This window comes from Colossoma macropomum, unplaced genomic scaffold (assembly GCF_904425465.1).
Source record: "Colossoma macropomum unplaced genomic scaffold, Colossoma_macropomum, whole genome shotgun sequence".
NCBI lineage: Eukaryota > Metazoa > Chordata > Actinopteri > Characiformes > Serrasalmidae > Colossoma > Colossoma macropomum.
The window spans coordinates 20318442-20333746 of NW_023494799.1; the positions used below are offsets into that span (position 1 = coordinate 20318442).

Here is a 15305-nt window from a genome sequence, read left to right on the forward strand (position 1 = left end):
CTTTAAAGTTCCTTTGGTTTGACTGGCTGTTGGTGACTGAGTGGTGTTTTAGCAGGACGCACTGCCCCCTTCTGGTAGAGAAACAGAATGACGCAGTGCTCAAAGTTGGAAGACTCGGGTTTGAGCAGATCGACACAGCTAATACATTTTATAAAATTAAAAAAATAATATTCACACAGTTTGTTCACTCTGTGGCAAATACCCAGAGACAGTTATGCACTTATTGTGACATTGCCAATATGTGAAAATCATAATATTGGTAATCATAGTATTGATGAATACACATTTTTTTTAGAAACACCCAACAAATAAATGCTGTGGAACACTTACCCTAGAAATAACATGCACACATTACTGAACACACTGTAGTGTTATTTATTATGAAAAAACATGTTAGTGGGTATTTTGGAAAATCACAGAGATAAATGTGCTCTTGTATATATGAAAAACATTATACTCTTAATGGCTATCCCTACTGAAAAACTAAGACCATTAGAACCATTGGGATTCAAACCTGATGATTTTGCTTGATAATGGGAATTGGCTTAATGGTTACAATTAGAGGGACACATTTAGATCCTATTAGGAAACCTTCAAATGCATCCCGTATCAGTCCGAGAGCACCAGATACACAATTAGAGTCCTTTACACTGTTACATCAACCCATCAGGAGGACACAGAATTTCCTTAGTGACTGTTGGACACCAGCAGAACCTTTTAATGGGTTCTGATTTTCTTCAGCAGGAAGATTTTACACTCACAAGCGTAAATTATCAAACAAAAGGCCTCATTTTAAAAAATTTTCTTTGCGTGGTGAAATGGTTCTTCAGATTGATCGAGAATGTGTTATATATGGTTCTATATAGAACCTTTTTTGAAAAGGGTTCTTAATAGCACGAAGAACGGTTCTTCTATTGTTACAGGCTTGATATCGTGGTGCTATAGAACACATTTTCCATCAATTTAAGCATGCAAAGGGTTTTTTTGAATGTTCATGGTTCTATTTATAACTATTATGTTCCCAAAAGAACCCTTTTAGAAGCATCTTTTTTACATGCTATAACAGTAAACAAATGATCTTTACTAAAGAACCATTTTAGGACCATGTTTTTAACAATGTAGTTCAATGTCTGTGTGTAGCAATGTGCGTATGTCCCTCCAGCAGATTTATTCAAGTCGTTTTACTGCTTTTATGTTTTGCTTTCACTAAAAAGAGATAAAAACCTTAAAAACGTTAAATATCACTTGTATAAATTCACAGAGACAGTGAGAGCGGAGATAAACAGACTGATCTCAGCAGTTTGTATTTATTTCGTGTTTATTTCTCTGTTTTTTCGTCTTTGTGTCAGTTATCAACGCAGACTCAGTGCGCATGCGCAAAGGCAGCAGCAGAAGCAGGAAATGGAGCAGGAGCTTAAGCGTGGAGTGAGAATATCATCTCTGATTTACAGCACAGAACTGTAATGATATTTCTGCAGAGCAGCTGGAGCAGAACCCTCAGTGCTTTAGCTGTGATCGTCGCAGTGCTCGCAGCGATTTTTCACTACACGGGCAGTCCAGAGACAGAGGAGTATCCGAGGTACAGGCTGTGTGTATATCTGTGTCTATCTGTGACTGAAGGGCGGTTAAGCTCTAATACCTGACTTACATGCTGATTTATTAAACATTAGCGATGTAAGATGAATCGTTTCTGTGTCGAAATCGCAGTTGGAGAGAGTGCAATTTCCAAATCGATAGAGCTGCAATTTTTGTTACAGAATACATTATCAACAATGTTGCCTTAACAGGGTTCAAATGAGAAAATGTAACCTTGGAACACAGAGCTTGTGAACTGCCTGTAGATCAGCTAGGTTAGATCATTTAGAAGCAATCAAACAACCATCTTCTGCATATGTGACATCACAACCACAACCACAACCACAACTAACAGGTAGTCTGTCTGACACACTCAGTGTTCAAGCTTCATGCCAGAAAAAGTGAATATTCTGGTCTCCGTGGACACAAAACAGGCCTGGGAATTAATTTATAAAAAATAATTGCATCTAAATCGCAATTGCAATCGCAGTATTGGTCAGAAAATTACATATTTTCTCCAAATCGCTAAGCCCTAGTAAAAAGTGTACCGCTTTAGTAAATACTGAGCAGTTTCGTTCACTGGCCACTTTATTAGCAACACCCACCTTCTTCTTCCACTGACTGGCCACTTTATTAGAAACATCTTTTGCTGCCACTAACTGGCCACTTTATTAGAAACATCTTTTGCAGACTGAGGGTTAGACCTGGTAGGCCCAAGCGAATAGTGAGGGTGTGCTGGGAACGACTGTCGGAGGCCCCTGTTCGGAATGATTTTAACTCCCACCTCCGGGAGAGCTTTTCTCATGTCCCGGAGGAGGTGGGGGACATAGAGTCTGAATGGACCCTGTTCAAAACCTCCATTGTGGAAGCTGCCAGGCACAGCTGTGGCCAAAAGCTTGTCGGTGCCTGTCATGGCGGTAACCCAAGAACCCCCTGGTGGACACCGGTGGTGAGGGAGGCCGTCAAGCTGAAGAAAGAGGCCTTTAGGGACTGGATGGCCCGAAGGACTCCCGATTCAGCAGATAGGTACCGACATGCAAAAAAGGTGGCAGCTGCAACGGTGGCAGAAGCAAAATCCAGGGCGTGGGAGGAGTTTGGTGAGGCCATGGAAAAAGACTTTCGGTCGGCCTCGAGGAGGTTCTGGACAACTGTCCGGCGACTCAGGAGTGGTCGGGGTGACTGCGCCCAGGCTGTATTCAGCAGGGGTGGAGAAACTCTGACTTCAAATGAGGATATTGTCGGTCGGTGGAAAGAGCACTTTGAGGAACTCCTTAATCCGGGTGACATGCCTCCTTCACGGGAGTCAGGGCCAGAGGCCTCTGGCGTGTCAAGCTCCATTTCCCTGGTGGAGGTCACTGAGGTAGTTGGCAAGCTCTTCAGTGGCAAGGCACCGGGGGTGGATGAGATTCGTCCGGAGATGCTTAAGGCTCTGGATATTGTGGGGCTGTCGTGGCTGACACGCCTCTGCAATAGTGCATGGACCTCGGGAACAGTACCCTTGGACTGGCAGACCGGGGTGGTGGTCCCTATTTTCAAGAAAGGGGACCGGAGGGTGTGTGCCAACTATCGGGGTATCACACTGCTCAGCCTCCCTGGGAAAGTCTATGCCAAGGTGCTGGAAAGGAGACTTCGGCCGATAGTTGAACCTCAGATTGAGGAGGAACAATGCGGATTCCGTCCTGGCCGTGGAACAATGGACCAGATTTTCACCCTCTCACAGATTGTTGAGGGGGCATGGGAGTTTGCCAACCCAGTCTACATGTGTTTTGTGGATTTGGAGAAGGCTTACGACCGTGTTCCCCGAGATATCTTGTGGGAGGTCCTCCGGGAGTATGGGGTGCCGGGGTTACTACTCCGGGCCATTCAATCTCTGTACGCCCGGAGTGAGAGCTGTGTTCGTATACTCGGCATTAAGTCGGACTCTTTCAGTGTTAGCGTTGGACTCCGCCAGGGTTGTGCCCTGTCTCCACTCCTGTTTGTGATATTCATGGACAGGGTGTCAAGGCGTAGCCGGGGTCAGGAGGGCATTATGTGTGGAGGCCGGAGGGTGGCGTCTCTGCTATTTGCAGATGATGTTGTTCTTTTGGCTGGATCACATGGATGCCTCCAGCGCACACTGGAGCGGTTTGCAGCTGAGTGTGAAGCGGTTGGTATGCGGATCAGCACCTCCAAGTCTGAGTCCATGGTCTTAGCCCGGAAAAGGATGGTATGCCCACTCCAGGTAGGGGGAAAGGACTTGCCCCAGGTGGAGGAGTTTAAGTATCTCGGGGTCTTGTTCACGAGTGATGGGAAGAAGGATCGTGAGATCGACCGCAGGCTGGGACAAGCGGCAGCAGTAATGCGGTCGCTGTACCGGACTGTAGTGGTGAAGAGGGAGCTGAGCCGTAAGGCGAAGCTCTCTGTTTACCGATCGGTCTACATCCCGACCCTCACCTATGGTCATGAGCTGTGGGTAATGACCGAAAGAATGAGATCGCGAATACAAGCGGCAGAAATGAGCTTTCTTCGCAGGGTGGCGGGCTACACTCTATTTGATAGGGTGAGGAGCTCGGCCATCCGGGAGGAGCTCGGAGTAGAGCCGCTACTCCTCCGCATTGAGAGGAGCCAGCTGAGGTGGTTCGGGCATCTGATCCGGATGCCCCCGGGACGCCTCCCGGTGGGGGTGTACCAGGCACGGCCTACCGGAATAAGACCCCGGGGTCGTCCTAGGACCCGCTGGAGGGATTATATCTCCAAGTTGGCCTGGGAGCGGCTTGGGGTCCCCGGGAATGAGCTGGAGGAAGTTGCGGGGGACAGGGTCACCTGGGATTCTCTGCTCTCCCAACTGCTACCGCGACCCTATCTGGACTAAGCGGTTAACGATGATGATGATGATGATGATCTTTTGCTTCCACTAATTGGCCACTTTATTAGCAACACCCACCTTCTGCTTCCACGGACTGTCCACTTTATTAGAAACATCTTTTGCTTCCACTAACTGGCCACTTTATTAAAAACATCTTTTGCTTCCACTAACTGGCCACTTTGTTAGATATTATTTGAGTGGTGATCTGTTCTCTGCATAGCACTGAATTCATTTACATGCAGTTAATATTCTGATAACTATATCAGATTGTGTCAGTAACTGGTTCAGTGTGTTTTCATGCACTTGAGTAATCAGATAATGGGGAAACTCCAGGTCTACATGAGTCAGGCAGTAATCGGATTTCTGCTTTACAGACAGCCAATAAACTCACAGAATAAGATGTGACGTAAACTTAATGTAAAACTTAAACATCATGCTGCATCTTTTTTTTTTTAAACATTGTGTCACTTTAGTGGAAAATATGAACGTATATCATCTAGAAGATGAAGAATATTTAAATCTTTCATTTGATTGAGCATGTAGTCGGTTTCTGTGTTGCTTCAAAAGTGTTGTGTTGCCTGTTTTAACACATGAGAGAAACGAAAGAAATCAGAGTGAGGGTTTACATGCATTGAAAAATACCATTACTGAGCTCAAATCCGGCCTCTTTATCAGATTTCTTAATCAGATTATAAAGTGCATGTAAACACACTCACTGTGTAACTGTCCAAAACATCTAAGCAGGAGCAGCTCTGTGGTCAGACTGGGACTTTTGATGAAGCGCTTGAGCAGTTGTTTTCAATCCCAGTCCTGTGAGCTCACTGCTCCGCACAGTTTCAGGTACAAACTGTGCATCAACACATGGGCTGCAGTTTCTAAATCAGAGGTATACAAGGTCTGGCCCCAGGGCCAAATGCGGTCTGTGCACAGATTTTAATCAGCCCGTGTCTTCTGTTTGAGAGTGTGTTATTCGTGGCCCTCCAGCCAGTATGCTGCAGTTCTTCCTTTTACCTGATTGGGGCAGCAGTGCTGTTAATTTACAGTGTAATGCTGCACTGCAGTAACAAAGTTAGCTAAAGTTTAAGAGCCTTTCTTCTCTGGCTGACCTGCAGCTTCATTTAGAGGTCAGTAAATTTCATATTTCAAAAGACTGTAATGAATTTAATATCAACAGACATGAAACACAGCATGAACATTACAGTAAATATTCAAGAGAGAAACTAAAGCAGTTAACGCTAAAGAGAAACTAAAGAGTCTCACAGCCGACTTCTTATCAGAGCAAATTCAGCAGGTCAGTAAATAATGACGCTTTGAGGTGGAACAATAACGACTATTTATGCCATTTAACCTCTTCTTTTCCTTTAATAAAGAGATTTCTGAATGAGGTTGCTGCATTTATATAATATGTAAAGAACATGATCTAACAAACCGAAAAATGTATAGATTTTTGTTTAGTCTCATAAATTATATTATTGAACAAGTAAACACTTGAATAAGAATATAATTAATACATTAGACATGGTTTAGTGTTACTCTTAAACCGTTTAATTATTATTAAACAAGCTTATTTTATTTCCTAACTGCTCTGAGAAATCCAACAGTAACAGAAGTCTTGTGCATCTTTTCTACAGTGATGGGGAAACTCTGCTATTTTGAAAATTTTTTATTTTGAAATAGTTGTGAATAATATTTTGGCACTCAGGTGTTTTGATACGGTATGATCTGGCCCTTTTTGGGAAAAAGTTTGGATAACCCTGGTCTAACTGTACACCAGCAAGCAGGAGCAACAAGGGAGAAGTTTCTGACAGAGTAAATAATGCTTGTAGGCTGTCCACCCACTACAAATGCATCTACACATCTACACAATAATATTGCATTATTTCGGGAAATTTTCACAATTCACAGTATGTCAAGATATTTATTTTTTCAGAGGTCTGATCAGTTGGAACAAAGAAAAAAGAGCCAGTAGAGCTACATTTAAAAAATACTATCAAAAACTGTCAACACAATTATTTTTATTCAGTATTTGTCACTAAATCTAGTTAAACAGGACTAATTTTGCTCTATTTATAATGAAACATGCAGTTGTTCAGTTTCTACAAGTACTGGTGATACACACGATATGATCAGCAAAGCATATTGTGTTGTATTATGTCATCACAATAACGAGGTATAGTGTTGCCCAGTCTTATAGGCAAAATTTGCATAATTATTTCTAGCTGCAGAAACAAATGCCTCTGTTTTGTGTTCTGAAGGATGGATTTGCAAGCAATGGAGGACAACTTCAGACAGAAGAATAAAAGCTGTTTCATTCTGGGTGCGTCTGGAGAGACAGGAAGAGTGCTGCTGAAGGAAATCGTGGAGCGCAATCTTTTCTCTAAGGTCACTCTCATTGGGCGGCGGAAGCTGACCTTTGAGGATAAAGCCTACGAGAATGTGGTAATTATGTTGGTTACATTATGTCTGTTTTCATATACGTGAGAGTGTGCACACAGGTTTGTGCTGCTTTGACCTGTGATTTACTTGTGTTTTCTGCTCATTAAGGTTCAGGAGGTGGTGGATTTTGAGAAGCTGGAAGATTACGCTGCAGCATTTCAGGGCCATGATGTTGGGTACTGCTGTCTTGGAACAACCAAAGCCAAAGCAGGAACTGTGAGTGTCCAACGCAGAAGACTCACCTGAACAGAGTGATGCCCTTTACACTTCTAGACAATAACATAATAGTAACAATAACATAGTTTTTAAAGATGGAATTTTCTTGCTTTTTTGGAGTAAGAGAGTTTGATGTAGCATAGGGCTGGGCAACATGACAGCCTATGTCATTATCATGATAAATTATGTCACAATAAAATACAGTATACTTTTCTGATGTGGCGTATATCGTCAGTACTTGTAGACACTGACCAACTGCATGATTAATTATAAAGAGAGCAAAATTTATCCCGTTTTGTCCCCCTGGATTTAGTGACAAATACTGAATAAAATTCACTGTGTTCACAGTTTTTGACAGTATTTTTTAAAATGTTTTAAAACTCTTAAAAATGGTTCTTCAAGGGTCCTTTTAATAAAGATAATGGTTTTATATAGAATCAAAAAGGGTTCTTCTATTGTTACAAGCTTGACATCGCCACACTAGCAGAACCCTTTTCAAAAAAGGTTTTATATATACCTGTCTACAACACATTCTCCGTCAATCTGAAGAACGCTTTCACAATGCAAAGAACCCCTATAAGCATGCAAAGGTTTCTTTGAGTGTTCATGGTTCCAGATACACTTTCAAACATAAAGGTACTAAACTGTCACTCTTGTCACTGGGGTGGTACTCTCAAGGGTACATCTCAGTACCTTTAGTCAGGGAACATAATTGTACCGTAATCCAATTAATTTTATATTTTCTAAGTTTTCTCATCTCCAGACTTTTTATTTTATTGTTCTGTTTTAAAACATTAGGTTATGAAAAGGTGCAAATATGTACTTTTCACCTGGAAAAAACTTTTTTAAGGTTCACAATTGGACCTTAAAACCACTATTGTACCTTTGAGGGAACATTTACACAGTTTGTACCTTGATAAACATAAAATGTACCCTTGCAGAACCTTTATTTCTAACATTGTAGATTCATTTTCTTTACTAAAGAACCCTTGAAGAACCATCTTTTTTTATAAATGTAGCTGTAAAGGTTCCTTTTTTTCTCTGTTCCAACTGATCAGATGTCTGAAAAAATAAATATTCTGACATTGTGTACCATGAAGATTTCTTGAAGTATTACATTATTATATTTTTGCTGTATTGTCCAAAAACAGAATGAAAAGAATGAAATTTTATTTACATTTTTTCATTTTATTGCTTGAAATTTTGAGCCCAGAGTTGATGAAAATGTGGCTAATGTGAACGAATGTTGTGAAATGTTGCAGGAGGGGTTCATTCGAGTAGATCATGATTATGTTCTGAAGTCTGCGGAGCTTGCCAAAGCCGGGGACTGCGCACACTTCCACTTGGAATCCTCTAAAGGAGCCGACAAAACCAGCAGCTTCCTCTACCTGAAAACCAAGGTAAGACACGTGGAGCTGTTACTCACAGGGACACTGATTAAAGGTGCAGTGTGTAAGATTCAGACGGATCTATTAGCAGAAATGGAAGATAGTTTACAAAACCATGCTTTTATTAGTGTATAATCACCTGTAACTACGAATCTATCTATCTATCTATCTATCTATCTATCTAATAATTATAATGAATAAAGGTTCAACATCTTGAATTATTTTTATTATGTAATCACTTCACAATGATGATGATGATGATGATAATAATAATAATAATAATTGTAAATAATGTAACAAATGTAATTAATAAAATGTAATTGTTATAATTATTATTGATATGATTATTAATACAAATTAAATAAAGTATACATCAAATTAAGTTCACACTTTACTAAATAAATAAATACTTAAATAAGAAGTACATGATGAAAAGTACAAAAACAATAGATTCATGAAAAAACAAAGGTTATTAAATTGTTTTTACCCACTTAATGAGTTTATGTGCTGTGATTGGTGTTTCTGTTGGTAAATTGTTTTTGCTGCAGTAAACAACTTCAAACATTACATTTTGTTTACATTAACATCAAGAAATACTGTATACCACGTCTTGTTGTTGTTGTTATTATTATTGTTATTGTTATTATTATTATACACTGAAATTGCTCCATGCTTTACATCATTGATGTACTTCTACCTGAAAAAGTACAGCGCAGAGTTTGGAGCTGCATCTTTATCACATCATTTTGAGATGATCTATAATGGCTCAGGTGTGTCTTTATTATTGGACAGCCGAAATGAAAGGAGGTCAGATGATCTTCTCGTGCCTGAGCAGCTCACTTCTAGTGGCCGCATGCTGGAAGACTAAAGCTGGGAGCCTGGAATGATGTTTCTCTGTTGGTGTTTTGCAGGGTCAGGTTGAAGCAGACATAGCAGAGCTGGGCTTTGAGCGCTACTCCATCTACAGGCCTGCGTGCGTTATTACACTTTCACCTTTTCACTTTCTTACAAGTTTTACAATTCTGTGTTTGACTGGAGTACAAATTTACACTGAGTACCATAACCTGTTTTATTTTTAATATTAAAGCAATTGTGAGGCCAGTAAAAAATACATAAATTATTATGTATTTGATTTAGCTTATTGTTTTTCCCCCATGTATTTTAAGATAATCCACGACTGATTTTCAGTTTCAAGGTACTATAAGCAAAAAAACAATTACATATTTATTAATTTCTTACTTTTTTATATTAAAACATTTGATTGGCTAAAGGTCATTTTTAGATATCTTGTTGTGTATTTATTTTATTGTTTTCCTCCCATGAATAGCACTAGACCCAAAAGACAAATAGGTTTTGCTTTTATTTTTCATTATGGTATTTTGAGGCTCTGTCAATTAGTTTTTTGGTCATAATAAAAAAGATCTCCTAAAAAAGCGTTCTTTAGTAAAGGCATTGGTTCTGGTTAGAATCATGAGTTCTATATAGGACCATTTCCCGCATAAATAGTTCTTTTTATGAATAAATGGTTCTTCAGATTGATGGAGAACGTGTTGTGTATGGTTCGGATACCAAAAGGGGTTCTGCTACTGTTATTATGTCAGGCTTGTAACAATAGCAGAACAAATTTTGGTGTTGTATAAAAACCATATACCCCATCAATTGTATAAAAACCATATACCTCCATCAATCTGAAGAACCATTTTACCATGCAAAGAATAGAACCATTTCATTTACGAAAGAACCCTTGAAGAACCATCTTTTTTAAGTGTGTACTGTTATTTTAAGTCTATGGTACATTATATTCTTTAATTCTGAGCTCCATTTCATGTATTATTTGTGATTGGGATGTCTATGCTGTCGTTGGTTTTGGAGATAATTGTTGTTCACTTGTCCCCCAGGGTTCTCCTGGTGGACAGACAGGAGAGCCGGCCGGCTGAGTGGATGGCCCGGAAGTTTTTGGGTGCATTTTCCTCCGTTTTTTCCACAATGTCCATTCCCATCACCACTGTGGCCCAAGCCATGGTGACCAACACGCTCACTGACGGAGTTGCAAAAATGGAGATCCTCGAAAACAAAGCAATTTACAACCTGGGCAACATCGGAGAAAAACAGTGACCTTTATGATTGCTTTAAGTGCTTTCATTGTGTGTAATTATATCTTATCTTGGTGCTACAGAAAGGGCCGCTTTGTGAGGTGTGTTTATCATCGCATCATATTCTGTTTACAAACTTAAAATTGTGCACTGCCTTAAATTCATAAATAAGGGATATTTCTGCTTGTCTGTGGAGAGGCTTTTAAAGCCTTTATTTATGCTTATTATTGTGAACTTTGAACTCTTCTGCTGTTTATTGTTTTTAATAAATCAGGGACACAATAAACTTGTGCACTGATATGAATTGGGCTCCATTTGTCTCCACAAAAAAGCTGTGTGAAAAAGGAAGGAGCTGCTGTCGGAACAAGATGTCCATTTTTGTTTTTCAGTTTCTGACATAATTTGAAAATGCCTGTGGTTCTATAGTGTGTAAATTTCATGATGAATGGACGGGAAGAAACAGCCCAAAATGACTTGGAAAAAAGTCTGATTCCATTGACTTACATTAAAAATGAAGTATGTTTTTACCTTCTCTTGTAAAGTTGGCACTTTGAAGATTCAAGATTTTGTTCTGACAGCTTCGACGTGTTATTATAGAACTCGTGCTTCTAAATAGACCCATTCTCTTAATTAAAGAACCCTTGAAGAACCATCCTTTTTAAGAGTGTACCTAAAGCCCCAAAGCAGACCAGCAGCACTGGATACTAGTAGATCTCCACCTTCTTCCCTAAGGTTTGGCAACAGCCATATGCAGTCTATTCCTTTGGCTGGTGTTAGTGGCACAGCAGATAGCAGAAAACCTGCAGCGAGCCATTTTAGAGCATGTCGAGCATGGAAAACTTAAAGTCATTGACAACAAACTGGGGAGGTACAACAAGGCAGTGGGCCCCTGGCATTCCCACTGTGTAGTGGTGCATCTCATAGCACTGGCTATCCCAGCAAATGGAGGAAGCCTGGAGTGGGCAGCGAAGGGGCACATCATACAGGGTGCGCATTTAGGTCTTTATACCCTTCTGAAAAACCATGTCATACTGGTCTAAGCTGAGCTGGTTTATGCTGATCTAGTGCTGGGCTGGTGCTGGTTTAGCTGGTCACCCAAGCATATATTTCAGCCTAATCTATTTAGTTAATGTGCCTTTGACTTTGTGCTGTAGATTTGGCGCCGCTTGTGGCTGCATCGCGCAGCTGCAGCTTTTGCGCGACCCGGAAGCATCTGAGCAGTCAGCATGGCGGAGCCCACAGACACACGTGAGAGAGCAAAGATGCTGAATTATCTGTTTATTAAAACCTGTATTTCAGTCAGGAGCTGCACAGTTTTAACGTTTATGAAGTATTTATTTGATTTTCTTCCGGTGTTTGTTTATTTAAGCTTATTTAAGTGAAGCTCCCAGCTGATGTAATAGTTTTTAACTCTCGCAGATTATTAAATCTTTCTAAAAAAAACACTATACGTGTTAACTTAAGGGTTTAAACTAAGGTTTTATGGTTGTTTTGTGGCTGCTGAATTCTGCTGGCTTTTTAATGTTTAACTTTTTTTTGTTGCTATTGTCTTTTGGATGCTTTGCTTGTTGTGTGGTTTTGCTGTTGCTGCCAAACGAAAATCTGATATATGCCAGTAGATGGATGTGAATTATATCACGTGTTATCACGTATGGATTTTCCTTTTATATCCAACTCATATTTGTCGCATAAAAACGTGTATGTGACATGTATACCATCGTATTTGAAATTGACCGTTTTCAAATATGGGACACATTTCAGCCATATATCAACATGTTACACACATATGTTTATACACTAACCTATATGATAGAAAATATTATTCGTATATAGATTATGCTGATATTACTCATATGTTCTAGGTTTATATTATATAACAAAAGGTTTTTATGTATCTCCACATACTTCCAAATGAAGTGAAAATTATTAGAATAGCCAACATGAGATTAATGAATTTTTAGTTCCCTGACAGATTTTAAAGAAAATAGTTAACATAGTAACTATTGTAACTGCACTGGGATATATTCAGCAATAAACCAGACATCTATGCATGATCCATGTATTATGTGCACAACATATACATCCATATATTTTAAAATATATGCTGCTCTTTATGATAAACATGCATACATAGCCACATGTCAGATTTCCATATGGACATTCATGCTTGTATTTGTTGTTCTTATTTGTGTTTAAACTCCGTGTCAGAAAGTTTTCCGTCTGTGTTCCATGTGACGGAGGGTAAAGTTTTGATGTTTCTGACTGTGGTTCTGCAGATTATGATGAGATCCCTGATCTGTCCCTCAGTGAGGGTGAGGAGGATGATGATGATAATGATGAGGAACAATGGCAGTGGATGGAGGAGGAGGCTGATGGCGTGTCAGTGTTCTGCCTTTTCTGTCAAAGGTAACAGCAAACCACATTGATAAAGTGCACTGATTTTACTTGAAATGTGAACATTGGTTCCACAAGAATAAAATATATTACATCAACTCAGTCGTTTCCAAAATTGAGTAAACTGAAAGAAAACTTATGTAACAAGTAACATATTTTATTCATGTGAAACCAATGCACAAATTTTAATCAAATAAAGTATTTGCATTATTTTTCAGTTTTCAGTGCACCATAATGCTTTGTTTATTTCAAATTAGGTCAGTTCTGATCCACTACCCCTCCCTTCCTAATTTTTTTCCAAACATATCACAGTATTATGGTGCCAGATGATTTACGTTTACTTTAATAACATTAACAGATCTATTAGTAAAGCCAGTGTGATAGCATTAATAAAATTAATGAGCTTATGCTTCTTGAGTGCTGCTACTCTGTGCTCAAAGAATGTCTTACAAACTTGACGTAACTTGATTGACTGGACTGTTCTGTTTTCTCTCAGAATTGCACAGAAGGCAACATTACACAGTATTATAAAAATTAATCACACACAATTTCCAGAAAGGAAACATGCTATTTACTTATTTTTCACAATAATTTAAAGCACTCAGCAACCTAGTGTTTGTTATTTATCAGTGTTGTTAATGCTAAAAATCAACAAGTAGCATCATTATCTTTATGCCGGAGTAGATGATATGTTGCCCAGCACTAAGGTTCTTGTTTCTATTAAAGTTATGGTGTGTAAGAATTAGTGTCATCTAGTGGTGAGGTTGCAGATTACACCCAGCTGAATCTCTCTCCCTCATCCCTCCCTTTCCAAGCATGTAGTAGAAACTGCGGTGGCTGTCAGATTTTCTGCCGTCGTCTGTCCCGATCTCGTTTTGCTTCTTCATGTTTTCTCTTCTTTGATGGTGAGGATTCACCCTCCCTCACTTTTTCTTGTGCTAAATAATAAGTCTGATCCTCCATTTGTCAAAATTTGGGTTCTCAAACTTCTCACAATACAAAATGTTTAGCCAGCACCGGCAGCGACCACTGATTTGTCTTCTTTCTGCGTCTTACAACTGGAGCTACAGTGCCACCAAATTCACTATGGTGACTATGGTGTGTCACACAGGCAACCAGCCCAGGAAGCCTCAAAGGCCGGAATAGTCCTCAGCCACGAAGGGGGAGCATCACCCAAACAGCCAGTCTAAAATATCTCTGAGCCACGGGTGGAAAATCACTCTCGGTTGCTATCTCGGTGGAATGATGTCAAACTCCTCAGCCAGCAGGGAAACTTTAAAACATTCACACAAACAATACGAAACAAAACAAACGGAAAACCGATGTAAAGCGGCAGCCATATTGCGCCGGCGTATTTACAATGGAATGAACACGCACATGCGCGCACACGCACACACACATACAAACCCATGTAAAACATGGCGGCCTCTGTTGGAAGAGGAGCCGCTCCCTATGTAGATATGAAGCGCTCATTCTAAGATAATGAAAACACAACAGTTCACTGTTTGCTGGGTAGTTCAGATTGTTTTGAAAGAATGGTTCAAAATACATGAAAAGAAACTGGAACTGTTCTCTGTGTCTGTTTAATGTTTACAGTAGTGTGTAAGGTTTCCAAAGAGAGTAAACAGTCCAGTCAAAACAAACTATGACAGGTTTGTTAAACATTTAGAGTACCAAGTGTGGGCTCATTAACTTTATTAATGCTAACGTTAACTTTACTAATGCAGAGTTGAATTAACTTTAGCTTTATTCATGCTAACTTAAACATAATGTGATACAACAATATGATGATATGATCATACTGTAATAAGTAAAGTACTATAAGTACTATAATGCTAAATTTGATCAATATAGTCCAGAATTCCTATCAAATCAGACTCAGTAATCAATGTCTGTTCTGTCCAACAGGTCACTAAACTCTGTCCCTGAAACTTTCCAACACTGCCAGTCAGATCATGGTGTGAACATCCTACAGCTGGTAAAAGCCCACCGTAAGTGAACAATTAAAACATTTAATTGCATTATTAATTTGCTTGTGTGGTGGGCAGTATTGAAATTATTTACAATTATTTTTTTTATTTGCAATAATTCTTCACCAGGACTTGATGACTATGGATACATAAAGATGATAAACTACATTAGAACTGTGGTAAGTTTTTTCTGTGGCTCTTTTATTTACAAAAAAAGAAACACATACAACAGCAGAACCATGGCCCTCATTCTCCAGTATCTTCCTAAGTTTGTTCTTAAATGTGTTCTTGAGTGTGTGTAGATTCTGTTTTATCTAAGAACAAATCCCAAATAAGAAAACATTGGTGAATCTCAGAATCTTCCTGAAAAGTGTTTTTTTTTGCTTTG

At 39.5% G+C, this 15305-nt stretch overlaps 2 protein-coding genes across 2 annotated transcripts in view; both read left to right on the top strand.

Moving 5' to 3' along the window:
• The first annotated feature begins 1382 nt into the window (after positions 1-1382).
• Positions 1383-10857, top strand: htatip2 (HIV-1 Tat interactive protein 2). Its single transcript, XM_036587327.1, has 6 exons — positions 1383-1579; positions 6676-6859; positions 6965-7072; positions 8335-8472; positions 9372-9433; positions 10359-10857. The coding sequence occupies exons 1-6, from the start codon at positions 1464-1466 to the stop codon at positions 10573-10575; spliced, it is 825 nt and encodes a 274-aa protein (XP_036443220.1). The 5' UTR covers positions 1383-1463; the 3' UTR covers positions 10576-10857.
• An 885-nt stretch (positions 10858-11742) lies between these two features.
• prmt3 (protein arginine methyltransferase 3) overlaps positions 11743-15305 on the top strand; it is a 104247-nt gene continuing 100684 nt past the window's right edge. The window contains exons 1-4 of the mRNA XM_036586376.1: positions 11743-11801; positions 12830-12959; positions 14856-14938; positions 15047-15096. Of these exons, the coding sequence (XP_036442269.1) occupies positions 11780-11801; positions 12830-12959; positions 14856-14938; positions 15047-15096 (285 nt within the window). The 5' untranslated portion in view covers positions 11743-11779. The remainder of the gene's footprint in view (positions 11802-12829; positions 12960-14855; positions 14939-15046; positions 15097-15305) is intronic.

Coding starts and splice junctions, on each gene's coding strand:
- htatip2 (XM_036587327.1), top strand. CDS start 1,464: ATGATATTTCTGCAGAGCAGCTGGAGCAGAACCCTCAGTGCTTTAGCT. Junction 7,073..8,334: donor CCAAAGCCAAAGCAGGAACT/GTGAGTGTCCAA, acceptor GAAATGTTGCAG/GAGGGGTTCATTCGAGTAGA. Junction 9,434..10,358: donor TACTCCATCTACAGGCCTGC/GTGCGTTATTAC, acceptor CTTGTCCCCCAG/GGTTCTCCTGGTGGACAGAC.